Here is a 27,857-nt window from a genome sequence, read left to right as displayed (position 1 = left end):
ACACAGCTGTACATTTCAATGAAACATGGTGAAGCCCCAAAATTGCCCTCGCTTGTGTTTCAGCATGTGTTTCAGACATAAGGAAGTGGATGGCTGCAAACTTTCTACTTTTAAACTCGGACAAAACAGAGATGCTTGTTCTAGGTCCCAAGAAACAAAGAGATCTTCTGTTGAATCTGACAGTTAATCGTAATGGTTGTACAGTCTCAAATAAAACTGTGAAGGGCCTTGGTGTTACTCTGGACCCCAATCTCTCTTTTGAAGAACATATCAAGACTGTTTCAAGGACAGCTTTTTTCCATCTACGTAACATTGCAAAAATCAGAAACTTTCTGTCCAAAAATGATGCAGAAAAATGTATCCATGCTTTTGTCACTTCTAGGTTAGACTACTGCAATGCTCTACTTTCCGGCTACCTTGATAAAGCACTAAATAAACTTCAGTTAGTGCTAAATACGGCTGCTAGAATCCTGACTAGAACCAAAACATTTGATCATATTACTCCAGTGCTAGCCTCCCTACACTGGCATCCTGTCAAGGCAAGGGTCTTATTTCAAGGTTTTACTGCTAACCTACAAAGCATTACATGGGCTTGCTCCTACCTATCTCTTTGATTTGGTCCTGCCGTACATACCTGCACGTACGCTACGGTCACAAGACGCAGGCCTCCTAATTGTCCCTAGAATTTCTAAGCAAACAGCTGGAGGCAGGGCTTTCTCCTATAGAGCTCCATTTTTATGTAATGGTCTGAATACTCATGTGAGAGACGCAAACTCGGTCTCAACCTTTAAGTCTTTACTGAAGACTCATCTCTTCAGTGGGTCATATGATTGACTGTAGTCTGGCCCAGGAGTGTGAAGGTGAACGGAAAGGCTCTGGAGCAACGAACTGCCCTTGCTGTCACTGCCTGGCCGGTTCCCCTCTTTCCACTGGGATTCTCTGCCTCTAACCCTATGACAGGGGCTGAGTCACTGGCTTACTAGGGCTCTTTCATACCGTCCCTAGGAGGGGTGCGTCACTTGAGTGGGTTGAGTCACTGATGTGATCTTCCTGTCTGGGTTGGCGCCCCCCCTTGGGTTGTGCCGTGGCGGAGATCTTTGTGGGCTGTACTCGGACTTGTCTCAGGATGGTAAGTTGGTGGTTGAAGATATCCCTCTAGTGGTGTGGGGGCTGTGCTTTGGCAAAGTGGGTGGGGTTATATCCTTCCTGTTTGGCCCTGTCTGGGGGTGTCATCGGATGGGGCCACAGTGTCTCCTGACCCCTCCTGTCTCATCCTCCAGTATTTATGCTACAGTAGTTTATGTGTCGGGGGGCTAGGGTCAGTTTGTTATATCTGGAGTACTTCTCCTGTCCTATCCGGTGTCCTGTGTGAATTTAAGTATGCTCTCTCAAATTCTCTCTTTCTCTCTTTCTTTCTCTCTCTCAGAGGACCTGAGCCCTAGGACCATGGCTCAGGACTACCTGGCATGCTGACTCCTTGCTGTCCCCAGTCCACCTGGCCGTGCTGCTGCTCCAGTTTCAACTGTTCTGCCTGTGATTATTATTATTTGACCATGCTGGTCATTTATGAACATTTGAACATCTTGGCCATGTTCTGTTATAATCTCCACCCGGCACAGCCAGAAGAGGACTGGCCACCCCACATATCCTCGTTCCTCTCTAGGTTTCTTCCTAGGTTTTGGCCTTTCTAGGGAGTTTTTCCTAGACACCGTGCTTCTACACCTGCATTGCTTGCTGTTTGGGGTTTTAGGCTGGGTTTCTGTACAGCACTTTGAGATATCAGCTGATGTACGAAGGGCTATATACATAAATTTGATTTGATTTGATTACACAGACAAATTGGCCAATTGAGAGAGGAGGAAGAAAGAGCGAGAAAGAAGGTCTGTGAGGGACATGGGTTGGAACCAAAATTCTGAACAGAACCACAATTATTTCCAGGTTTATATGGTTCCTTTCTGTTCCTTTTGTAACCTGTGAAATCAACAGTTACATTTTGCTCATTCAATTACTTCACAAATTAGTGCAGATAGAGCAGGCAAGCTAGTTTTTACATGCGTGATGGACAGACAAGTGTAGCCTATGGCGCAAGATGCGACTGACATTTTGCGAGTGGGGAGAGAGATAGAGAGGGTTGAGGAAGCTTAAAGCACTGGGCATCTTGTTATGACATGCATTATCTGAATTAGGTCCACATAATTATACCTCGGAGGAGCGGCTTCTATGGAGGAACATTTAATGTCCTTTGAGCTAGATAGCGAAAAAGCTTAACCATTTTTCTCTAGCTAACTTGACTGAGTCAGTGCTTTGCATAGGAGCTTTGTTGTATTTTTTTGTGGGACTAGAAAAATGCTTGGAACGTAAAATAATGTTATTACGCAGTTCCCATGCTTTTAAAATAATGGTTCTGTTCCGGAACAGTATGGATTGCTTTTTTTCCAGGTTCAATTTCTGTTCCCTGAACCGGTTCCAACCACTGGATCCTTGAATATGAACCTGAGTGATAGAGTGATAAAGAGCTTGCGAGGAGAGGAGGTGCTGTCATTGGAGCATAATGGACGTGTTGCTGAAAGGAGCTCACAAAGACTAAGCTTTGCTCTTTTAAAACTACAAATGACTTATAAATTAGCTGCCACCATTCACAGGGCCTCTGGAAATACACTAGCCCTGACAGTGGAGAGATATGGTCATGAACAGTAGCTAGAGATGCTAATGCTTATACACAAACTCCAACACACCCAAGTGCGCACACGTGCACACAGAAGGTAATATATTCCCTCAGGTAGGCTACACACTAGACCCATCGCCTGAGACAGATACAGGGGCGTAAAGGGGATTCCTTCTGGGATAGAGAGAGAGGAGAGTTTCACTAGAATAAACTACATTCTCTCCACCAGGTTCATTATATTCAAGACCCTTCCATGTTTGGGGAAGGATCCACCAAAGCAATTTGCCTGTGTTTTCCCTCCGTTTTACACAATAGTCTGTTAAGAAACACTCTGTAGTTTGTGTACAAGTTTCCTCCCCAGAGATGTTCATGCCCTCACGCATTATTACAGTGCCCAACCATGATACAGAGAGCCATTTACCTCTCTGCTATTTACCATTACTCCACTCCAGTCCACCACTTATAGAGAGACATAAATCTCCAACACAACAGTCCACGTTACCTGAGAAAGCTTTCGAACACCCGACCACACTAGAAGAGATGCACTAAATATTACATTAAAAAGTACTATCGTTTCAAGTTTTCTACACAATGGACATATCATTCAATACTGCATGACCATACAGCTCTGTACATTATGTAGTCCTGTACAAATAATTGATTTACAGGAGATCTAGAAGTATAGAGCATGCTCCATGCAGACACACACACACTCACACACTGCATGCACCAACCTGCACACACACACACAGACACACACGTGAGCACTACAGTAAACTCTTCTTCCCTGTACCCTTCTCCATCCTTCCCTCTCTCAAAAGTCTCAATCCATCCCTCTCCATCTTTCCTCCCTCAGTAAAAGACTGTGAGGATGAATTTATGTTTATGCTAAGTGCCCTGTATAACACCTTGGGAAGAAGCACCAGGCCCAGTCCATTAAGATTACAGCTTTTCTCAGAGGATAAAAGAGCACTGAGTGCTGCTAGCACTGACTACCACACGCACAGACAGCAGGCTGTGGCATCAGGAAATCAGCATACAGACAGCAGGCCCTGTGCATCAGTACATCAGCACACAGGCAGCAGCCCCTTCAGCTCACTAGTAGGCCTATTCTTGAACACCCTCAAGCATCTTTACACCAACATTTTGCTCAACAGATCTTGATGACAATGAGTTTGCCGAAACATTAAAAGAAAAATCAAGCTTGTAGTTACTCCTGGTCTTGTCTTGTCCAGGTGAAAAGTCAACGCAAACATTCAGTCAATTCATCTGCTATCTGTGTGTAATGAAGAGAATCTCTGTCCATCAGTGTGTAATGGAAGAAAATGTAGATTTTATTGGGATCCCCGTTAGGCGACGGCAATGGCGACAGCTAGTCTTCTGGGCTCCAACATATAATGAAAAATACATTACTGACAAAAATACTTTACATACATTTTACAAACACTACCCTAAACATTACAGACTTAGACACATACATACCTTACTACATACAGATGTCGGATATTAATTTGATCACTATTTTGTTGCTGAGAATTTTCCTGCACAGCGGGAAGTGCAAGCTTCCCCCCACACCAGGGGTATTTTCACAGTCCCCAAATCCAGAACTAATTCAAGAAAATGTACAGTTTTACATAGAGCCATTATTGCATGGAACTCCATCCATCTCATATTGCTCAAACAAACAGTAAACCTGGTTTTAAAAAAACAGATAAAGCAACACATCATGGCACAACGCTTCTCCCCTATTTGACCTAGATACAGTGCCTTGCGAAAGTATTCGGCCCCCTTGAACTTTGCGACCTTTTGTCACATTTCAGGCTTCAAACATAAAGATATAAAATTGTATTTTTTTGTGAAGAATCATCAACAACAAGTGGGACACAATCATGAAGTGGAACGACATTTATTGGATATTTTAAACTTTTTTAACAAATCAAAAACTGAAAAATTGGGCGTGCAAAATTATTCAGCCCCCTTAAGTTAAAACTTTGTAGCGCCACCTTTTGCTGCAATTACAGCTGTAAGTCGCTTGGGGTATGTCTCTATCAGTTTTGCACATCGAGAGACTGACATTTTTTCCCATTCGTCCTTGCAAAACAGCTCGAGCTCAGTGAGGTTGGATGGAGAGCATTTGTGAACAGCAGTTTTCAGTTCTTTCCACAGATTCTCGATTGGATTCAGGTCTGGACTTTGACTTGGCCATTCTAACACCTGGATATGTTTATTTTTGAACCATTCCATTGTAGATTTTGCTTTATGTTTTGGATCATTGTCTTGTTGGAAGACAAATCTCCGTCCCAGTCTCAGGTCTTTTGCAGACTCCATCTGGTTTTCTTCCAGATTGGTCCTGTATTTGGCTCCATCCATCTTCCCATCAATTTTAACCATCTTCCCTGTCCCTGCTGAAGAAAAGCAGGCCCAAACCATGATGCTGCCACCACTATGTTTGACAGTGGGGATGGTGTGTTCAGCTGTGTTGCTTTTACGCCAAACATAACGTTTTGCACTGTTGCCAAAAAGTTCAATTTTGGTTTCATCTGACCAGAGCACCTTCTTCCACATGTTTGGTGTGTCTCCCAGGTGGCTTGTGGCAAACTTTAAACAACATTTTTTATGGATATCTTTAAGAAATGGCTTTCTTCTTGCCACTCTTCCATAAAGGCCATATTTGTGCAATATACGACTGATTGTTGTGACTGATTGTTGTATACGACTGATCATCATGATTCATGAATCAAATCAACTAGCAAATAATTTTTAATCGTTGTCATATGAAGAGAAATAATGAAGAGAAAATATAGATAAAATGTAACGGTGCTCATCGGCCATTGGACATGAACATTACACAACAATTTGGAAATCGCAAATTCAACAATGAGTTGTTTGGAAGGAATTGGTGGCAGTGGCTAACCGCACGCATTGCAACTGGGATGTCAGACTGGGAGAATAAGTTTTAAGTGATCATCCAACTCGGAATTGTAAACCCTTTTATTTGATGACAAAATTTGCAGTTAACGAGGTTTGGCTGCCAGACAATGCTCCGCTGATAGCTATGTGTAGCGGTGGTAAGGATTTACTCCATTGTGCTGGAAATAAAGCTCTGCTGTTGGGACAGCTTTATGTTGGCCCAAACAGTTTGTGGGCCCCATTTGTTGCCGTTATAGTGCAATTAATGTATTGTTTAGTGTTGTGTAGTGGCTTTGCTGGCGTGCAAAACTAATTGTTAAATCAGCGATTTCCAACTTGTGTAATGTTTATGTCCAATGGCTGATGAGAACTGATACGTATGATCTATAATTTCTCTTAAAAATGTCTCTTCATATGACAAGGATTGAAAAGAATTTGCCAGTAGATTGTCGACTTGATTCATGATGCTGACTGCTAGCTTGTTAGCAAAGATTTTGAAAGTATGATGTTGACATGATCAGTCCAATCAAAGCTACGGTAGATATAACGTGACTTGACTTAACTTTATCTGTGGCCGATGACCTTGAGCCTTCTTGGATGGGCACTTCTAATGTAACTCTAAGGCAGCGCTCCCCGTAGATTTTGCGGTGATGTAATGTCCCCATGAGTGACAGAACACTGAGCCAATCATGGCGCAACTAGAGAACTTTACCAACCCCTACACCACCACAACAGAAAGCACTGACATGTAGCTCTCCCTCTCCAATGTTCACCAGAGGAATGTCTTGTTTCAACAGGCTTTTCCCATAGAAACTCGAACACATTCTAAAGCGAATACTGTAATAATATTTCTAACATACAGTGGCTTGCGAAAGTATTCACCCCCCTTGGCATTTTTCCTATTTTGTTGCCTTACAACCTGGAATTAAAATGGATTTTGGGGGGGGGTTGTATAATTTGATTTACACAACATGCCACTTTGAAGATAAAAATATGTTTTATTGTGAAACAAACAAGAAACAAGACAAAAAAACTGAACTTGAGCGTGCATAACTATTCACCCCCACAAAGTCAATACTTTGTAGAGCCACCTTTTGCAGCAATTACAGCTACAAGTCTCTTGGGGAATGTCTCTATAAGCTTGGCACATCTAGCCACTGGGATTTTTGCCCATTCTTCAAGGCAAAACTGCTCCAGCTCCTTCAAGTTGGATGGGTTCCGCTGGTGTACAGCACTCTTTAAGTCACACCACAGATTCTCAATTGGATTGAGGTCTGGGCTTAGACTAAGCCATTCCAAGACATTTAAATGTTTCCCCTTAAACCACTCAAGTGTTCCTTTAGCAGTATGCTTAAGGTCATTGTCCTGCTGGAAGGTGAACCTCCGTCCCAGTCTCAAATCTCTGGAAGACTGAAACAGGTCTGCCTTGAGAATTTCCCTGTATTTAGCGCCATGCATCATTCCTTCATTTCTGTCTCTTTTCACACACCCTGCCGATGAAAAACATCCCCACAGCATGATGCTGCCACCACCATGCTTCACTGTGGGGACAGTGTTCTCTGGGTGATGGGAGGTGTTGGGTTTGCGCCAGACATAGCATTTTCCTTGATGGCCAAAAAGGTCAATTTTAATCTCAGCTGACCAGAGTACCTTCTTCCATATGTTTGGGGAGTCTCCCACATGCCTTTTGGCAAACACCAAATGTGTTTGCTTATTTTTTACTTTAAGCAATGTCTTTTTTTTCTGGTCACTCTTCTTTAAAGCCCAGCTGTGTGGAGTGTATGGCTTAAAGTGCTATTATGGACAGATTCTCCAATCTCTGCTGTGGAGCTTTGCAGCTCCTTCGGGGTTATCTTTGGTCTCTTTGTTGCCTCTCTGATTAATGCCCTCCTTGCCTGATCTATGAGTTTTGGTGGGCGGCCCTCTCTTGGTGGGCAGGTTTGTTGTGATAGCATATTCTTTACATTTTTTAATAATGGATTTAATGGTGCTCCGTGGGATGTTCAAAGTTTTGGATATTTTTTTATAACCCAACCCTGATCTGTATTTTGGGCTCCTTGGTCTTCATGGTGCCGCTTGCTTGGTGGTGCCCCTTGCTTTGTGGTGTTGCAGACTCTGGGGCCTTTCAGAACAGGTGTATATTTACTGAGATCATGTGACAGATCATGTGACAATTAGATTGCACACAGGTGGACTTTATTTAGCTAATTCTGTGACTTCTGAAGGTAATTGGTTGCACCAGATATCATTTAGGGGCTTCATGGCAAAGGGGATGAATACATATGCACTCACCAATTTTCAGTAAAAAAAATACATATATTTTAACAAGTTTTTTTTTTTTTTTCACTTCACCAATTTGGACTTTTTTTTGAATGTCCATTACATGAAATCCAATTAAAAATCAATTTAAATTACAGGTTGTAATGCAACAAAATAGGAATAATACCAAGGGGGATGAATACTTTTGCAGGGCACTGTACCATTGTTAGTAATAATATCTACTGTTTGTTATGTATTTCTGTGATTTGATTAGTTAGTAAATAAATAATTAAGCCAATTTTTATATTGCTGATTCATAATTTATGCTAGGTTTCGTGCAGATAACCAAGAATTTTACGACGTTGAGATGAGACTGATAGAAGGTAAAGAATAATTCATGATTGACTGCTATTGATATAAAAGACCTTCAGATCTTTAAGAGTGGATTCGGGACATAGCTGCTCTATATAAACTAATGCTTCTGTGGTGCATCAGGTTATTAATGGTTTAATTGTTGCATGGTTTAATTCAATCGCGTAATCAATTAAACGTTAGGTAATCGATTTGATAAAATAGAATGCCATCTAATTTAATGATACTGGAGACATGACAACTGTAACTTGGAAAGTATAACGACATGTATGAAGTGTCCATCCCATGCGTTGTGCATGAAGTATGAAAAATGATTAAAGTGTTTTTGTTAATAGAGGGACATGATTTTAAAAGCCATAATATATCATTGTTTTACATTAACGTTGCACACTGACAAGTCACGCCCCTGAGTGAGGTAAGAGAGCGTGTTAGCCTGACGGAACCGCCCTTTTCAACAAACTGTATAAAATGATGGGTTAACAATGAGCATATAAGACCGGAAAATACATTTAAAGTGGTCTGACCTCTGACTCTCAACATGAGGTAGAGACAAACTCACCTCCCGGACAATCACTGGTATGGCTGATTAGCCGTTATACTACTCTACTCAAACCATCGTATTATGCTATTCTCATCACACAACTGGGAACCATGGACACGGCTGGCTAGCCTATCTTCAAAGAGGCATCTTCCAGAGCGAATGAAAGGAGAATCAACTCTGTAGTTCTGTTCAGGACTGCATGACAAGTCACCGGATACCGAACAATGGCAGAGGAGAACAACAGTAGAAGACTTGTTGGAACCCTTGTGGACAATCAAGGGTGGGGCTCTCGCCACTGCTCCCAGCACTGACAGCTCTACTACATCTACTAGAAATAGACACATTGTTTGCCACACAAGTAGCAAAGACCACAGTCTACACAGCAAATATCAAGCCCAAACAATTGAACACACCAGAATCGTCCCTTGCCTTGTCCACAACACTGAGTATTACCAGTCAACAAAAGCAGGGATTCCACATTGCGATCACATTTACAGTATCACTGTTGGTACTACAGGTGTACATGTACAGGTATGTGAGCTGGTATTACCTGTGTGCCTCCAGCCGTGATGCATTCACTGAAGGCGTTTCTCTTTGAGATGAAGGTGATGAGCTGCTGCCAGCGAGATGAGGAAAAGGAGGAGGAGGAAGGTGAGCCCGTATTGTGTTCTGAGTGCAGTTCTTCTGAGGAGCATCTCTTGGGCCCCTGCTTCTGTTTCTTGGGACCTTCCTGGCCCCCGCCCCCACTGCTTCGCCCACCCCGCGGGAACTGAGTGTTGCTACCAAAGATGAAATTCATCTTTGGAGTGAGCGAGCAGATGAGGGAAGGAAGAAGAGGAATAACAATCCCCTCTTTTCTTCTCTTACCTCAGGGCCAGGAACAAGAGAACAGCTGGCCTATGGAGCGATTGAACCGGCAGCCACAGAGGAGAGGAGAGAAAGAACAAGAGGAGGAGGAGGTGGGGGGCTGTGAAGGCAAGGATAAGATTACTCACTGCATCCTATTGAGCAATAAGAGAGAGTAAAAGTCCAAAGGGTAATCCATTAGTTTGCAACCTACAGACAGACAAACAGACCCGTTGGCATCTTTCTTTCCCTAAACAGGGGGACACACCAGACGCCACATTGTCAATAGCTGGGAAGGCAGTTTGGACCGAAAAAGACAGATCGCACCCCCCAAAAACTCCCCAGAAATAGAGTCTTCTTCCCTTTCAAGAATGATAGCACAAGAGAGTGGGCCTGTCGAAAAGTCAGGAAATAGGCTTGATTACCTCACAAGTCTTGGAGACAGAGCAGGGAGCTCTCTCTGTATTTCTTCCTCTCGCTCTCTTTCCTTCCCTCTCCCTTGCTTCCTGGTTGTAAGTGGACCTCCAGTAAAGTGCAATCAAATGACCAGGACTCAATCACAGCACCTCCTTAGGAGCAGAAGAACATCTCTGAAACTCCCCCCTCTAAACCTACACACTTACATTAAATATAGATAGAGGGAGGGAAGAGAGAGAGACAGAGAGATCCATCCCGAGCTCTGATCTGAAGGCTGGGTTTTCTACTCCTCTCCTCTTCCTCCTCTACTCACCACCCTCCTTCCCCTAACTTAGTCCCAGAAGAGTTTAACTGTATTACAACTCATCAGAAACCTTTGTGGCCACAGGAAAGCTTTCACAGAGAGCAGTCATTGATTGGGCCCACTCCAGGTCCATTGTCCAGGCGTAGAACCCAAGCCTCGCTTCACCAGACATGATTACGGAAGCTGTTGACGCCCCTGCCAGCAGACGAATTGCATAACGCTGAAACCCAACACCTCTTTCTAAACATGCTAGCAGGTCCAGAAGGGAGACACAGATGGAGAAGAGAAGAAGAAGAAGAGAGTCAGTGAGATGCCGCGGACACTTTCCAGGTGAGTGTGTTTCATTCAGGAAGGAAGTATAAGCCGTTAGCCAGTCCAGTGTGGTAAACGTTGACTTTTGGTCCTGCGTGATGGTGAGTCTAGGTGTTTTCAGACACTGCGGCTCCCTGGTCTCCCACACACACACACTGCTGCCGTCGATCCAGAATGGAAAAACAACAGTCTGTGCCAATATGAGATAGAAAAAGGAGAGACACACTCACGATCCACGTCTGTGCGAAAGCCTGTTGATTCCCTATCTTCTTCTCCTCTTACTCTTCTCACACTGAATTAGTAGAAGCATCCTTCTGCTTCTCCATTCAGAGCCGGAGCCTGCGCCACAGGTGTCAAATGTGGTAAGAGCTATTGTCACAGCTTGTTCTCCTTCTCCCTGGGGACCAGCTCCATGGCAAATCAGCTTTCACATCAAATAGAGCCGCAACCTCACCAACAAAGCTCCTGCCTCCTCCCTGCCTCCTTTCCTGCTCCTCCTGCTCTAAATATATTATCCAGAGCACAGCAAAGAGGGGGAGAGAGTTTAAATAGGACTCCTCTTCCACATATCACTGTGCTGTCTGTATTCACATGTAAAGACACCTACAGTCAGGTCTGGATTATCAGATCAGCCTCGCTGTAGCTGTACTGTAACTAGGAGAAATAAATGCATCTCAGGGCTTGACATTAACTTTTTTAGCCACTTGTTCTTAGGACATAGCTCAAGTCACTTGTCCAAAAATGAACAATGGTCTGTAACACCATAAGTCAAAAAAGTTACTGAAAATGGTGTTGTATGATGCAAGGAAACACTTCAAAATAAAATGCATTATTATCACTGGTATTGACAATGGAAAGCTGCTGCTGATCCCATGTATTATATCTCCTGCCATTGTGGCATTGAGCAAGGCACTTAACATCCCAAAAAGTAAAATACTATGGAGCAAAAGCCTGTACACCAAGTAGCTCTCCTAGAGGAAGGTTGTCTGTTATTCTGTATTTAAAAGGGTTTTATAAGGTTCTTGGTATATCTAGGGAGTTGCACTGCCATGCCTCTGTTGTGTTTGAGTTGCCTAAGCCAACTAGCTTTTCAATGTGTGTTCATGTTTTAATCTCATTCACACACTTATCAACAACGGGCAATTCCACAAAATATAATAACATGCCACTTACAACACAATCACACAGTAGCGTAACCAAGTTATAGGAAAGCAACCGTAATACAACAGTCTGCTTCTCTAGGAGTGTATACTGTATGTACAGCCCTCTTCTCCACACTAAAACTAAGTGTGCAATGTTGATTATAAGTATTTGAGGTGACCGGGAAATTAGTGTATCTTAACAGGGTGAGGAGACTGGTGGTTGTAGTTCTGGGGCCTGACCAGTTTGCACAGCCATTCTGGGCAAGTTGCAGAGATAATGTCAGTATCCTTCCTGTATGACTGGTGGGGTATTGGGGTTGTGGGGTGATCAATTTCCATTTATACAGTTCTGTGTAGGTTGTCTGGTTGTAAAAGAAAGTCTGTGAAAGGGGTGTCACAAACAGACTTGCCTTTAGACACATAATTGGCCTGTGTGTGGAGTTTTTTATGTTGAATATGGCAAAATGTCCTGCAGGTCATGTCCTACATATTTCTTTATATTCCTATGGATTGTGGGTAGGATGATAATATGATTCAATGTTTTTTTTTATTTCTATTCGTTTTTAGATTTTTTTTTAAAAAACAGTTTAGTTTAAGTTAGTTTCAGTTTGATAAAAACATGTATATTTTGTTTTTATATTATTTAGTTTTAGTTTTAGTGTTAGTGTTAGGGACAGAAAGTAGCCTGGGTTGTAGGCCTATAGTTATTTTTTGGGGATGTCAATTCTTGCCACTGGGGGCCAGTAATACATATGGTGACGGGCCAGGATCAGCCATGAAGTTGGAAGTCCTGCCCATTGGCTAAATCAAAATGGCAAAAGTCCTCAATGGCACTGCCTATGCTAACACAGGCTTTTGGCCACTAAAGGTGGCCAGGACATAGTTTGGTTAGGTTTAAATTACAAATCAGTCCAAATATGACTTTGATTTAAAGTACAAGTCCCTAAACGGGTGCAACAAATATGGTGGAAGGAAACTCTCTTGCCCATGTTTACACCAATCCAATGCTTTTTAACTTTAGTAGTAGATGGAGGAAGAATCAAGTACATTTACTTTTATCTGACAGAAAAAGAGGAAACAACAAATGAAGTCATGGCACATTTGACATGTTATGTAATATTTTGTATCACTGACTAACCCCTTCAAATAGGGTTAATAAAAACACAAGAAATCTGTTTAATAACCAAACCAGAAAATCTTGTTTGATCTTCAAGAAAACTCTGCTTCCAGAGGGGTGGTCATTCGGTTTCTCAAGCATGATGAGAGTTGCCCACCGACAGAGAATATTCTCTCCACAAACACTTGGGATACAAGGGCAGAAACCAGATCCAGTGCCACAGGGCACAGCTTTGAATAAACAGCTATCTTTGCCTGCCAGAACAGGAGAGGTGACGCTGTAACCATGCCCCCCTCTACCTCTTCCAGGAATTTCTGTAGCTCACACAGGGCACCGCCAGGTTGACCGGAGGGACACAATCTTCGATGCAAGAACTATATATCTGAAGCACTGTGATCGAGATGCTTGCTGGATTCATCGGGTTGGCATCTTCCAGGGGTCCTGCTGTTTCACGTATGTACTCTCTGATTTGCTTCCCTCATCAGTGGCTCCATCTCTGTTCAGCGAAGTGCCAGAGACACACTTGGATCCATCAGGCAAGCTGATGCAGGGGTTGAATTGAAGGTGGCTGCCAGAGGATTCAGTATACATGCAAAGTGCTCACGCAGTGACTTCGGGAGGACCTGTGCCAACTGTTTTGCAACAGTAGTTGACTGTAAGTGTGCCTCAAAGTTGAGAAGTCACGGTACCACGTCAGACATGAACTGGCTGTCAGTTTGAAGTCCGGTGTGGATTGCGAATGGCTCCAGCAACTTCACAAGCTGCTCAGCAAGTTGGTCGGTATGGATTGCGAATGGCACTAGGAACTTCACAAGCTGTTCTAGCTTGTCCCAGTCCCGCTCTGTGCTCGCCCTCAGATTTCTTCCCTGTTAGCTAGTGATAGTGATGAACAAGCTAGGACTATTTGAAACATCGGCATCTACTGGCAGCATTTACCCACCAGATTCAGAAGTTCGAAAAACCCATTAGAAATGTTTTACTTGAAAACACCATTCGATTTTTGAAAAGAGATTAGAAGAAAAAAACTAAAACGACTAATATTTTCTTATTTCAATTTACTAAATAGTTGTTAACTTTTGTTTTTATCTTAGTTTCAGTTTTCATTTACTATAATAACCTTGCCACACACACATACATTTGAAGATGATCTCTGGGCTTTTATGGACAGTTAATCCGATGGTACGACTACATTCTATCCCCTATCAAAATCTTTTAAACTTTTGGTGCCAACAAGAATGACATAAGAAAGTAGTCAAGACGATTAGCTTGATTGAGCCCTACACCATGTACAGTGGGGCAAAATTGTGCAATTGTGCAAGTTCTCCCACTTAAAAAGATGAGAGAGGCCTGTAATTTTCATCATAGGTACACTTCAACTATGACAGACAAAATGAGAAATAAAATCCAGAAAATCACATTGTAGGATTTTTAATGAATTGATTTGCAAATTATGGTTTCTAACAGAAAACAACATTGTAAGTGTCCCACGGGGGGGGGGGGGGGGGGGGGGGTCTATATTGACATGCTAAAATTGCCACTGATTGTGTCCATACACTGCTACAGTACATGGATATGAGGTAAAATGTTGCTAGATTCATGTGTCCTCGAAGAATGTTACTAGCACATTGATAACCACAGCTACAGGTGGTGTCATTGGAGTCTACCTCCCAGTCCTTCCCGCTATGTTACAGGAGGCTTTTCTTGAGACCTTTTACACACAGTATGCATGACCATCCGTGCCCAGTACACAATACACGTGAATGACACACAGGCATACAAGCCGTTACACTTTCCTGTGCCTAAATTATCAGTTACATACTGTACTCAGGCAGACAGCGCAGCTGTCAAAACTCTGACACACAGTCTGTATCTGCATCCTCCTTACTTGACCTTATAAACATTGGAGCTGTTAGATAATGCGTTGCCAATTAAATAAGTACACCGGGCATGTTTATTTGATGAGAGTGATGCTGTAGACCGCTGAGTGTTTCCGACTGAGTAAAAAGTATTTATCTTAGCTCAGCTCTCCACTGTGAGCACTGACAGAGATATACACTGAGTTTACAAAACATTAAGACATAGACTGGCCAGGTGAAAGCTATGATCCCTTATTGATGTCATTTGTTAAATCCACTTCAATCAGGTGTAGATGAAGGGGAGGAGACGGGTTAAAGAATGATTGTCAAGCCTTGAGACATGGATTGTGTATGTGTGCCATTCAGAGTGTGAATGGGCAAGACAAAAAAATGTAAGTGCCTTTGAAAGGGGTATGGTAGTAGGTGCCAGGCGCATCGGTTTCTGTCAAGTACTGCAATGCTGCTGGGTTTTTCAAGCTCAGCAGTTTCCTGTGTGTATCAAGAATGGTCCATCACCCAAAGGACATCCAGCCAACTTGACAACTGTGAAGCATTGGAGTCAACATGGGCCAACATCCCTGACGACTGCTTTCGGCACCTTGTAGATTCCATGCCACGACAAATTGAGGTTGTTCTTGTGGCAAAATGCGGGTATTTACAACTCAATATTAGGAAGGTGTTCCTATTGTTTGGTATACTCAGTGTCTATGCAAAGTAAAATTGTATCTCCCTGTTGCAGAATGTGATTGTTCCAAAATGTGATTGTTAATCAACAGGACAGTTAACCCATGCTGCCCTCAATCCAAAACGCTCCCTGCTAATTATCTATAGGCTATATTTCAACTTGTCGTTTTGAAATGATTGTCTAACACGTTTTCATTTTCTAACAACAGTTTGAATTGAGGTGTGTTGCACCTCCTCATTAATTCACATAGAAGTAGCCCATTTCACTGTTGCAAACAATTTATGTTAGAGGCTTTACTAAACCATACAAACTTCTCTCTTCGATGAGAGCCTAAGCACCTCCCCAGTGTTTTCCCAGATCAAGTATGGAGATATTTGCGCAGTCTAGCACAAACATTTTACCCCTGGCAACTTTGGACATGTGTGTGTTCCAATCAAAAGTAAGTGCCTTATTTCTGTATATCGTGTGGTTGTTTCTCCTGTAGCATACCGTATGTATGCAGCATATTTTTTACAATTGTTTTATTCACGTTTTCAAGTGCTTGTGACAAATTATTATTGCACTGATTGGAATGGACACACATTATCTGTGTAAAATACTTTTTTGAAGGTTGTATGTACTGATTATGATGAGCTAATGCTGAACTATTTGCCAGCTATGTGTGGCACCATGTTTGTTGACATTTTACAATGCATTCTGACTGAAAACGTCTGTCAGACCAAAGATGTTATAGCAAAATGAGGTGAGGGATGATTCACTCATCTTTTGAGTAAGATCATCAAGGGCAACAAACCCCTGAGCCACTTCCCTTTCACCCCTCCACCATCCAGAAGGCGAGGTGCATCAAAGCTGGGACAGAGAGACTGAAAAACAGCTATCTCAAGGCCATCAGACTGCTAAACACAAATCACTAATTCAGAGAAGTTTCTGTCTACAGAAACTCAAATTACTGGCCACTTTTTAATAAGTGGATCACTAGTCACTTTACATAATGCCACTTTAATAATGTTAACATCTCTTACATTTTCTCATCTCATATCAATATACCATTTATTGCAACTTGCCTATGCCGCTCATCCATATATTTATGTACATATTCTTATTCCATCCCTATAGATTTGTGTGTATTAGGTCGTTGTTGGGGAATTGTTAGATATTACTGCACTGTCAGGAACTAGAAGCACAGGCATTTAGCTAAACTCACATTAAAACATCTTAAGGATTAGCCCTTTTTTTCAATTCTTGCCTAAAATGACATATCCAAATCGAACTCCCAGTAGCTCAGGCACTGAAGCAAGGATATGCATATTCTTGGTACCATTTGAAAGGAAACACTTTGAACTTTATGGAAATGTGAAATGAATCTAGTAGAATATAACACACTAGAACTGGTAAAAGATAATATAAAAAGAAAAAGCGTTCTTTTGTATTTTTTTTGTACCATGTTTGAAATGCAAGAGAAAGGATGTAATGTATTATTCCAGCCCAGGTGCAATTTAGATTTTGTTCACTAGATGGCATCAGTGCATGTGCATAGTTTAGACTGATCCAATGAACCATTGTATTTCGGTTCAAAATGTTGTATCTTGACTGCCCAAATGTGCCTAGTTTGTTTATTAACATTGGCTAACCATATGTATGTGACCAATAACATTTTTATTTTATTTTATTTATTTACTTATACATTGCACAAACTACCCATCGGTATAATTATTTTGAATTGTGTTATGCTGTCACCACTTCTGTGAATGTCTGAACATCCAAAAATAAACTGGTCACATTCAGGACACAATGTTGTAAGGACTGTGTTTGTGCAAAATGTTTCTGTGTTGCCAGCTCAAACGCTGACTGTTGCGTCAATCGAAACTGAACATTCTAAATAAGCGTTCTATTCACACCGGTTTGAGCGTACGGTGCAGGGGCTACTGTAGAAAGATCACGCCTGTGTGTTAGTACATGTTAAAAAGGCTTTTGATTTTTGGAATTTCCACTTTGGACATGTCATACTTGACATGTATCAACCGCTACAAAAATATCCATTAATTATAATCCACTAATAATTCATATTTCCTGTTACTGCATGATTTTTTTTCCCACCATAGCAAACTGGTTTAAATTAAGATCTTACATCATGCACATTTTCCAGAACGTTTTTTGAGTTGATCCATGTTGCAGATACAGCACAATAATAAGGAAGCTGGCCAAATTATGTTCACGGTGTAAGTACCCCACGGAAACTGTGTAACTACATTGTATCTGCGCAACCAAGGAGGTGCAACATAATTAAATGAACATGTTTTGACTGTAACCCATTGCTTTAGCATACGAATTGGTCAGATTTCCAAGGTGATCCCAACAGAGAAACGTGTACTCCGGTACAGTACACCAGTAAGGTTGAACCTTCCAATCTCCTGTTCCATGTAACCCAGCCCAACACTGCAATACAGCCTGCCTGGTGAATGGTCTGCTCAACAGTCTACAGCCTTAGGCTCTTTTCACATTGACGAGTGTTAAAGAGATTCACAAGATATTCACGAGTGACATCACTGTAATGTAAATGTCCACATTGCTTACGTCTCGACCGCGACCTCCGGAGGTGAGCCTTCCTCGAGAGCAGTGGCAGTCGGGTTGTTTAAGATTAGGGAGGACAATTATTTTTTTATGAGCATGGCCTCGTTTCTTTTACAGCATATTGGGTGACTGTCTCTTATATTCCATTCACCCAGCTCAATGTAACATTGATAGGTTTAGGATACTACATGATACTAACATTTTCCCTTTAATCATCATGAGGTTGCTACAACCTAGCCTATGAATTCTAGTTTATGAAGTAGGTGCTCAGGTCGAGAGACAAATTGGAGTAATCAAGGTGGCAGACAGTGACACATTCAACACTGCCTTGAACACTCTTACTTACATCTAGCTCATCTAGCGTGTAATTATTAGTCCAAAGATTTGCAAACAAGAGTTTCTATTAAACAGATTCAGATAGGTTTAGCCCGGTTTGCTTTCATTTAAGAAACGTATAAGAAACAGAATCAGCGGAATAAATACACCTCTGATCACCCGCACACACAGTTCACTTTCATAGCAGCCACATAAAAACAGCATCATCACTTTGTTAGTTGTATAATTCCTTCTCGCATCTACGCAGTCTCCTCCCGTCATCTTTTCCCTTCGCTTGTGGACTTCAGTACACGACAGCTGTCTGACCAGGTGAAAAAACCTTTCCAAGCCTAACCTTAACATAACCGCTACTCCGCTACACCCAGCGTACATCGTTGTCACTCTGGCGGGCCCCATTGGCAATAAATTAATAAAACCTAAAGCATACCTTGACTTGGAAGAGTTCCAGTGTTGGATAGCCTTAGCCAGCTAGCTAACATAAATAGCATTCCTTCCTGTTTGTTCAGGTATTTGAGTGGGACAAATTTAATTTGTTCAACATGTTCAACTATTGTATTTCTCTCTCTCACCACATTTTATGTCCTGCTGTGCTAGATGGCTTTACCTTATGCTTTCAGTACTAGATTCATTCTCTGATCCTTTGGGTGGACAACATGTCAATTCATGCTGATGATAGGTTGGAGGACATCCTCCGGAAGTTATAATTACTGTAAAGGCCTATGGAAGGATTGAGAACCTAGCTTTTGTATTGAAGGAAGGAAAATAGCTGTCCTCAGGCTACATCATGATGATATCCAGGGAGTGCTGTTGAGGCTACTGTAGATCTTCATTGCAAAACAGTGTGTTTTAATCAATTATTTGGTGACGTGAATATATGTTGTATAGTTTAATATAAAAAGGATAACTTTTGTAATGTTTCACTATAGGGGTGCAGCGGTCTAAGGCACTGCATCTCAAATCTAGAGGTGTCACTAATAGTGTCAAAATTCTAGAGGTGTCACTATTCCAGGCTATATCACAACCGGCCGTAATTGGGAGTCCTATAGGGCGGCGCACAATTGGCCCAGCATCGTCCGGGTTAGGCCGTCTTTATAACTAACTTGCCTAGTTAAATAAATAAAATAAACAAATATTTTTTAAATCACTGAGTAGGATGTTTCTCCTCTGAGGAGCCTCCGAGAGGCACCCCTCTCCGAGCAGGGCAGTGTAAACAGAATTGTCTTGCCAAACACTCCTACAGTAAAAATTGTAAGAGCAGAGCAATGTTTTTGAAGACATTGTATAGATATTTTCCTTGTACTGTATTTTGAGACTTGTTTTATTGAGTTAACTGGAATTGCAGTAACAGCCTGTCACATTAAAAATTGTCACCTTAGCTTTAAGGGGAAAAAAGATCAATGGTGTTTTGGCTGGCTGCACTGAGCCATGTAAAACAGTTGATGTCAACTCGCAGTGAATTACCCACATTTTCAGTCACAATTTGCTTTTATCACATGTAATGATTTGCATGATATTAATGAAAAAATTAAACCGGATTTGTTGTAAGGTAAGTCTACTGTACTTGTATATTTGTATGAGAGGGGTAGCAAGTCATTTTTGATAGGCTAACGTTACTTGATAAAGACATGTTTTTAGCTTTAGCTAGCTAGCTAGCAGTAACTGTGCTTTTGTCTTGAAGCAAAACAATTATGATTGTACGGATGAGAAAATGAACCCTTTAATGATTGTATTATTCAAGAGTGTAGAAATGTATGGTTAAGATGAAAAGTGGAATGCATAGTTGAATAGTTTGTTGTAAGCATGCTTAGCTAGTGGTTAACATTACTAGGATATGTATGGTCAATTTTAAGCTGCAGTGCAAGAATGTCCTTTGCCAAGCCCTCAAACTCTCTCTCGGCACATGACAGTCCGTTGGTCATGTAAATTGAAAAGTGTATGTACATATTATGAAAATTGAAAGCTCGTCACGGTGTTGATTCCCAACACTCCCATGAAGCACTGCGACCCAAGGCTGGAGAGTTGTTTCAGGAAAGATGGCTGACAAAAATACTAGGATCGAAGGCAAATGTAAGTAATTATAACTTCATAATGAATCATGCAAAACATTTACAGTTAAGAGGAATGCAAATGCATATTTTTTTGTCATAAAGTAGATTTATGAAAATCGCTATTTAGCAAGCTAGCTATATTTAGCTGGGTTTATGGCCATTTTTGACATTTGTATGAATTGTAATTGTGTTGTTTTTATGGACTCCTGAGCAAACCAGCGAACAAGGCTGTCATCTTTTGAAACCCTGTGGATGTAAATAATCTAGCTAAAGCATTTACTGTAAGTTTGCCTTGCTGTTTCAAAGTCTGTCATGTTTCTTTATTGGGGTGGCAGGGTAGCCTAGTGGTTATAGTGTTGGACTAGAAACCGGAAGGTTGCAAGTTCAAATCCCCGAGCTGACAAGATACAAATCTGTCGTTCTGCTCCTGAACTGGCTGTTCCTAGGCCGTCATTGAAAATAAGAATTAGTTCTTAACTGACTTGCCTAGAACGCCAAAACAAACACCAAATAAATAAAGGTAAAAAAAATGCTAGAGATGAAAGATATTTGCCATGCAACTGAAGTAATGTAGCTAACTCTTTTCTTGGTTATTGTGTCGTGGAGGATAAAATTCCTGTACACTCTTAGAAGGGTTCCAAAAGGGTTATTTGGCTTTTTGGTTCAATTTAGAGCCCTTTTGGGTTCCAAGTAGATCCCTCTAAAAGGGTTATTCAAAGGGTTCTCCTATGGGCTGAAGAACCATTTTAGGTTCTTGTAAGATTGTATGCGAATGGATGTGTAGCTATGTAGCTGATCTGTGTATGGACTCTCAAATGTTTGGTATAAATATTAGTTCAGTGGTTTTAATTAGTTTTCGCTGGTTAATCATTAATCCCCAAGAAATTGCAGAAAATGACTGAAGAATATGCGATTGTTACATGTCAAACTGCTATTATGGAATGAAAGTCCAGCTTCAGTACTACTTCACATTGAACCACAGCCAGAGGATGGGTACATTACAGCCACATTGTTTTGCGGTTCTTATTTGTTGCTCATATGCTAAGTATATATTTGTTGCATGAGAAATATAAGGAAAGCTTTGTCAATGAATTACGTGGTAGGCTATCCTTTGGCGGATTCTGTTGCGCGCCACTGATGTCGCATTCTCTAAGGTTAAATATCTCTCCCTACCACCAGTTTCTCCATGGGGGGGGGGGGGGGGGGGGTGTATTGGTATCGAACCATTGTCTTTGAGATAGACGGTCCATCGCCTCTCTCTCTCTCTCCCTTCCTCTCTCTAATAAAGAACGAGCATCAGAGCTCTTGTTCACACCAATCATTTGTCTCTCACCTCACAAACATTAATATAAATCAAAGGTGGATGCTCAGTTAGATGACTTGGGAAAAGCCTTGGGTCCATGCTATGGTGGTGGGATTACCGTATTAATAATGATTTATGGGTTCATGGAAGGATTTATGGGTTCATGGAAGTACCATGCACTTATTCACTGATAATATTGCAGGGTGCTGAAATGGTTTCGCTTCAAGACAAAGCTCTCATTTTAATGAAGCAAGTACACTTGAATGAATACAAATACTTGGAGTGTGAATAAAATGTTGGAATTCTATGAGTGAAAACAATAATACCATAAATATACTCTGTGTGGTGGACCATTCTTTATGCACACGGGAAACAACTATTGAGCGTGAAAAACCCAGCAGCGTTGCATCTCTTAACACACAAACCTGTGCACATGGCACCTACTACCATACCCCGTTCAAAGGCACACATCTTTTGTCTTGCCCATTCACCGTCTGAATGGCACACATACACATTCCATGTCTCAAGATCCTTCTAAAAAAAATCCTTCTTTAACCTGTCTCCTCCCTTTCATCGACACAGATTGAAGTGGATTTAACAAGTGACATTAATAAGGGAACATAGCTTTCACCTGGATTCCCCTGCGCTACGTCGTGGAAAGAGCAGGTATTCCTAAAGTTTTGTACACTCAGTGTAAATTGAGCATGTAAAAAATAGTGGCTCTATAACATCTATATCTCTCTCTCTCTCTCGCTTCTAATCAATCACTAGCTGAAGCATCACGTCATCGCCACTGAAGCACGGGAACAGTATCCATCACCCAGTCAAGCCTCACTTCCTGCTGCTATTACTGGTTCTTCACCATCAACATGCATACCTCAGAGACAGATGGGCACACTGAACTGGGTTTATTTAGCTCTCTAGAATTCATTCAGAGGGCTACTTACTTACTGCAGCTCAGCTCACGTAACATTGCAGCACAGCTCTGTCTATCTGTCTCGGTCTGTCTGTCCAGCAGCAGCATCACACCCACAGTAGTGGGCTGAGGTCTGTGTGCTATGGGAGCATTGTGTTACTGTGGAAGGATTGGGATGTGTGTGTGTGTGTGTGTGTGTGTGTGTGTGTGTGTGTGTGTGTGTGTGTGTGTGTGTGTGTGTGTGTGTGTGTGTGTGTTACTCCTGGCGTATAGTGTGGGTGTGTGTTGTTAGAAAAGCAGAGAGAGCGTTCTCATGTTGTGAGAGCAGGACAGGGAGCTAAACCAATGCATCATCATGACGCCAAAACAAATCTGCTTTACATTTAGCAAAAGTATGACCATTCCTATAAGAATATAACAATGTGGTTTCCAAAACTAAACATGCCTGCTTCATAGAAGTAGTCTTTTAGAGCAGAAAACAGCCTTTTTAAAGCAGTTCTAGCACATAAACACTCAACAAACCTCCATACAGCGGTCAACAAACCCAGCTACAAACACCACTGTGGTTTGCTCATTCACAGTGGTTAAAAAAAAAGAGGTCTGGCCTGGAAACCACGTGTTCACTGCATGCATAAAGAGTAAGTGGGCAGTGAACACTGGACAGTTCATCAGCTAAGAGTGTCAGTCAATGACAAGCTGTTAGTCTCACTACGACACAGACACACTCCATACCTACCAATAAAACAGTAGATACATCCTCCCTACCTACCAGTAAGGTCCACTGCAGTCCCTTGGTTCTCCTTATGGTCTTGATTAGGCACCGGCCCATCTTTTTGGCGTTCCTAATAGCTTAGCTTAATGACACAGAGAGAGGTGCTGGGATCACTAAGTGCTCTCTCTGTACTCTGCATAGCACCCAGCCCATCAGGACCATCTCCTAATAGGCTCAGACCCAGAGCACAGCACAATACAACATATAACGAGAGAGAGCGAGAGAGAGAGAGAGGGCTGTTGAATAGGAGGCAATTAGTTGGAATTCAGGGTGGTGCGCTGCTGAAATGTGTCCTCCACCAGTCTGCATTACATGGAGCAGTTGAAGAGAATTAATGTACTTATTGACCTGAACGAGCCATCAGTCCTATTATCACAGCTCTGACTCCTCTACTATTACATATACTAGGCTCACTGGACAGGAGATGGCTACTGATGGGTAGGGGAAGGGAACATGCAATACAAATCGTACAAAAAATGACCGGTTCGCTGAAACCATCACCATCAGCCAAACAGCTCATCGGTCTATTTCCAAGGAGGACATTTTTCATGACACAAAGCTTAGGCTACTTCCTGGATGAAAATGACGTTGAAGGCCTCCCAAGTGGGGCAGCAGTCTAAAGCACTGCATCAATACAGGCCCGAGTTTTGATCCCAGGCTGTGTCACAACTGGCCTTGACCGGGAGTACCATAGGGCGGCACACCATTGGCCCAGCGTCGTCTGGGTTAGGGGAAGGTTTGGCCGGTGGCGGCTTTACTTGCTCATTGCGCTCTAGTGACTCCTTGTGGCGGGATGTAGCTGACAGCACAGCCAGCTACATGATGACAAAGCCACACAAATGAGCAATCCAAAGCCAGAACATCCATGTAAACAGAAATAACATTGCTCTATCTATCTGAAAGCTGGCAAACTCTCTATGGCAACCGTGCCACCTAGAGCTTTCAAAATGTTACAGCAACATTTTGCAGGAATACTGAGAATAGAAGAGCTACAGTAGAAATGTCACCATTAACGAATGAAAGAACAAACTGAATAGAAATACAAAGCAAAATGGACAAGCAGAATTGACAGTGATGCTATCATTCCAGGGCGAACTAACAGTGTGGTTGGTCGGTGGGTGTTACCTGTAGAAGGGCGTGGTTGGTAGTGTAGAGAAGTCAGGAAAAGGGACCACCTCATAGCCTACAGGTGACCCAGCGTCGAAGACACACTCCAACGACACTAGCTACAGTACAGAGGACAGGGACTCAACCTGTTACTGCAATGAGTCTACACATACATACAGAGACAACTGAAAGAGGGCCACATGCATAGAGCAGCCAGCCAGTATGAAGATCAGTATGATGAGATGAAATCGACACCAGCCAGGATGCTGCCTGCTCTGCTTTGAGATCATTGCTCAGATGGATACTGTAGGCCATGCCTGGGCAATTATTTTCCATGGAGGGCCACTAAAGAGTATATTTTTGCCATTGCGGGCCAGAATCATATTACAGGATTATACATCATGTGTATGACTATGTTGACAGATATATCTACTGCAAATCATGTCCATATATGCTACTTATTTAACTTTTTTTAACATGCACAGAAATAAACCACATCTATGTTCTCCTTTTGGTAGGTATTTTCATTATTAAACATGCAATGAACTACTCGGAGGGAAAAGTACACTGTTCATTCAGCACCGTGGACAGAACTCTTGTTAACAGGTAGGCACAAAAACACAAGAAAGAGAGAGTTCAATATTACATTTAAAACTACTCAATCAGTGTGAGGAGTGAAGTCTCTGATGGGCATTGACTAGAGCAGAGAAGTCAGGTATAGTTCCTGACGTTGCTATGCGCAGGATTGCTGAGAGGTGAGAGTCAGTAAGATTTGATCTGTGCCTTGACATGTTATATTTCATCACTGAACATGTCTGTTCACATAAACTCAGCAAAAAAAGAAAAATCCAAATAATTTCACAGATCTTCATTGTAAAGCGTTTAAACACTGTTTCCCATGCTTGTTCAATGAACCATAAACAATTAACAACCGTTCCACAGGTGCATGTTCATTAAGACACTAACAGCTTACAGACGGTAGGCAATTAAGGTCACAGTTATGGAAACTTAGGACACTAAAGAGGCCTTTCTACTGACTCTGAAAAACACCAAAAGAAAGATGCCCAGGGTCCCTGCGCATCTGCATGAATGTGCCTTAGGCATGCTGCAAGGAGGCATGAGGACTGCAGATGTGGCCAGGGCAATAAATTGCAATGTCCGTACTGTGAGACGCCTAAGCCAACACTACAGGGAGACAGGATGGACAGCTGATCGTCCTCGCAGTGGCAGACCACGTGTAACAACGCCTGCACAGCATCGGTACATCCGAACATCACACCTGTGGACAGGTACAGGATGGCAACAACAACTACCTGAGTTACACCAGGAATGCACAATCCCTCCATCAGTGCTCAGACTGTCCGCAATAGGCTGAGAGAGGCTGGACTGAGGGGTTGTAGGCCTGTTGTAAAGCAGGTTCTCACCCGACATCACCGGCACAATGTTGCCTGTGGGCACAAACCCACCGTCGCTGGACCAGACAGGACTGGCAAAAAGTGCCCTTCACTGACGAGCGGTTTTGTCTCACAAAGGGTGATGGTCAGATTCGTGTTTGTCGTCAAAGTAATGAGCATTACACCAAGGCCTGTACTCTGGAGCGGGAATAGTCCATCATGGTCTGGGGCGGTGTGTCACAGCATCATCGGAATGAGCTTGTTGTCATTGCAGCCAATCTCAACGCTGTGCGTTACTGGGAAGACGTCCTCCTCCCTCATGTGGTACCCTTCCTGCAGGCTCATCCTGACATGACCCTCCAGCATGACAATGCCACCAGCCATACTGCTCATTCTGTGCATGATTTCCTGCAAGGCAGGAATGTCCAGTGTTCTGCCATGGCCAGCGAAGAGCCAGATCTCAATCCTATTGAGCACGTCTGGGACCTGTTGGATCGGAGCGTGAGGGCTAGGGCCATTCCCCCCAGAAATGTCCAGGAACTTGCCTGTGCCTTGGTGGAAGAGTGGAGTAATAGCTCACAGCAAGAACTGGCAAATCTGGTGCAGTCCATGAGGAGGAGATGCACTGCAGTACTTAGTATCTGGTGTGGCCACCAGCTGCATTGACTGTTACTTTGGATTTTGACCCTCCCCCTTTGTTCAGGGACATATTATTACATTTCTGTTAGTCACATGTCTGTGGAACCTGTTCAGTTATGTCTCAGTTGTTGAATCTTGTTATGTTCATACAAATACTTACACATGTTAAGTGAGAGGACGTTTCTTTTTTTTCTGAGTTTACATAGGTTGACCCAAACAGTATAAACATCTTCTGATCATGACTCAGTTTTGTTCATCGAGAGATACATAGAACCTCAGAGGTGACATTGTTTTGAATAGTTCTCCAATCACTGCATCCGACTGAAGATCGATAAGCTCAAGTTGCAGGTCAGTGGGAGCGTTATCCACATTGAGGGTGAAAGGAGAGGAAACCAACAGCATGTCATTTTCCAACACTTTGAAATCCTCAAAACGACGAGAGAACTCACCGTTCAAAGCACGCAGCAGTGATGTACACTTCTCACGCTGGTGCAAGCTCCTCTGTAATTTCAAAGTCTGGGGTTATGCCTCGTAAGAATATCACCAACTGCGCCGTGTCATGTGCATCACTGCTCTCATCCAGTGCCAAGGAGAAATAGGTGAAATCCTTCACCTTGTCTTTCTGTTGTTCCATATTCTTTGCGATGTCCTCAACACCCTGTGTAACTGTTCGTCTTGACAGGGAAACGTTTTCAAACAGATCTTTCTTGTCGGGGCAAAGTTTTGCTACAGAGTCAATTAAACATTCTTCAATGAATTCACCCTCATCGAATGACTTGCTATGTTTAGCAATTTTGTGGGACAGTGCATAGCTAGCTGCTGCAATTCTGTCGTTTGCTGAATGAAGTTTTGTGAAAAGTCCCAGGCGGACTTTTGTAACTGAGAAAGCAACTCTTTCGATGCACTTGCCCTCTGCTCAGAAGACATATTCCTATGTTTCTTTGCATGCTTTGTCTAGAAGTGTCAGGACAAGTTGTAGTCTTTTCAAGACAGCGATGCTCTCTTTGCACACTAAGCACACAGCTTTCCCTGATACCTCAATAAAGAAATATTTGGATGTCCACTCTTGCTGGAACACCTTACATTCATTGTCTACTTTCCTTTTCTTTGAAATCTTTGAAAAACTGATTTTTGCCCATTTCTAGCTAGCTACTATTTGTACCTGTGATGTGTGTGTCAGCCTGTCAGTCACTGTCTGTCCTTGTGCAGTTGTTATTTATACGTGACTTCAAAATAAATGTTCCACAAGCGGTGGGTGTTAAATCATTACACATTGGGCTTTTAATTTGAATAACAAATAAGTTTTTCAAAACTTTACTATCGCAAATTCTTTGTGATCTGAGCA

The 27,857-nt window shown here is 42.3% G+C and overlaps 1 protein-coding gene across 2 annotated transcripts in view; it reads right to left on the bottom strand.

Annotated features, from left to right (window-relative positions):
- LOC110521846 (discs large homolog 1-like protein) overlaps positions 1-27,857 on the bottom strand; it is a 187,252-nt gene that overhangs the window by 129,702 nt on the left and 29,693 nt on the right. Inside the window, exon 1 of one of the 2 annotated variants that reach the window (XM_021599763.2) lies at positions 9,298-10,171. The exons of the other annotated variant lie outside the window; for it this stretch is intronic. Coding sequence (XP_021455438.1) covers positions 9,298-9,546 — 249 coding nt within the window. The 5' untranslated portion in view covers positions 9,547-10,171. Of the gene's footprint in view, positions 1-9,297; positions 10,172-27,857 lie in introns of those variants that run through there. 2 annotated transcript variants of the gene reach the window in all.

Source organism: Oncorhynchus mykiss, chromosome 30 (genome assembly GCF_013265735.2).
Source record: "Oncorhynchus mykiss isolate Arlee chromosome 30, USDA_OmykA_1.1, whole genome shotgun sequence".
Taxonomy (NCBI): domain Eukaryota; kingdom Metazoa; phylum Chordata; class Actinopteri; order Salmoniformes; family Salmonidae; genus Oncorhynchus; species Oncorhynchus mykiss.
The sequence above is the reverse complement of the archived record's forward strand: the minus strand, read 5'-3'. Positions and strand labels throughout refer to the sequence as shown.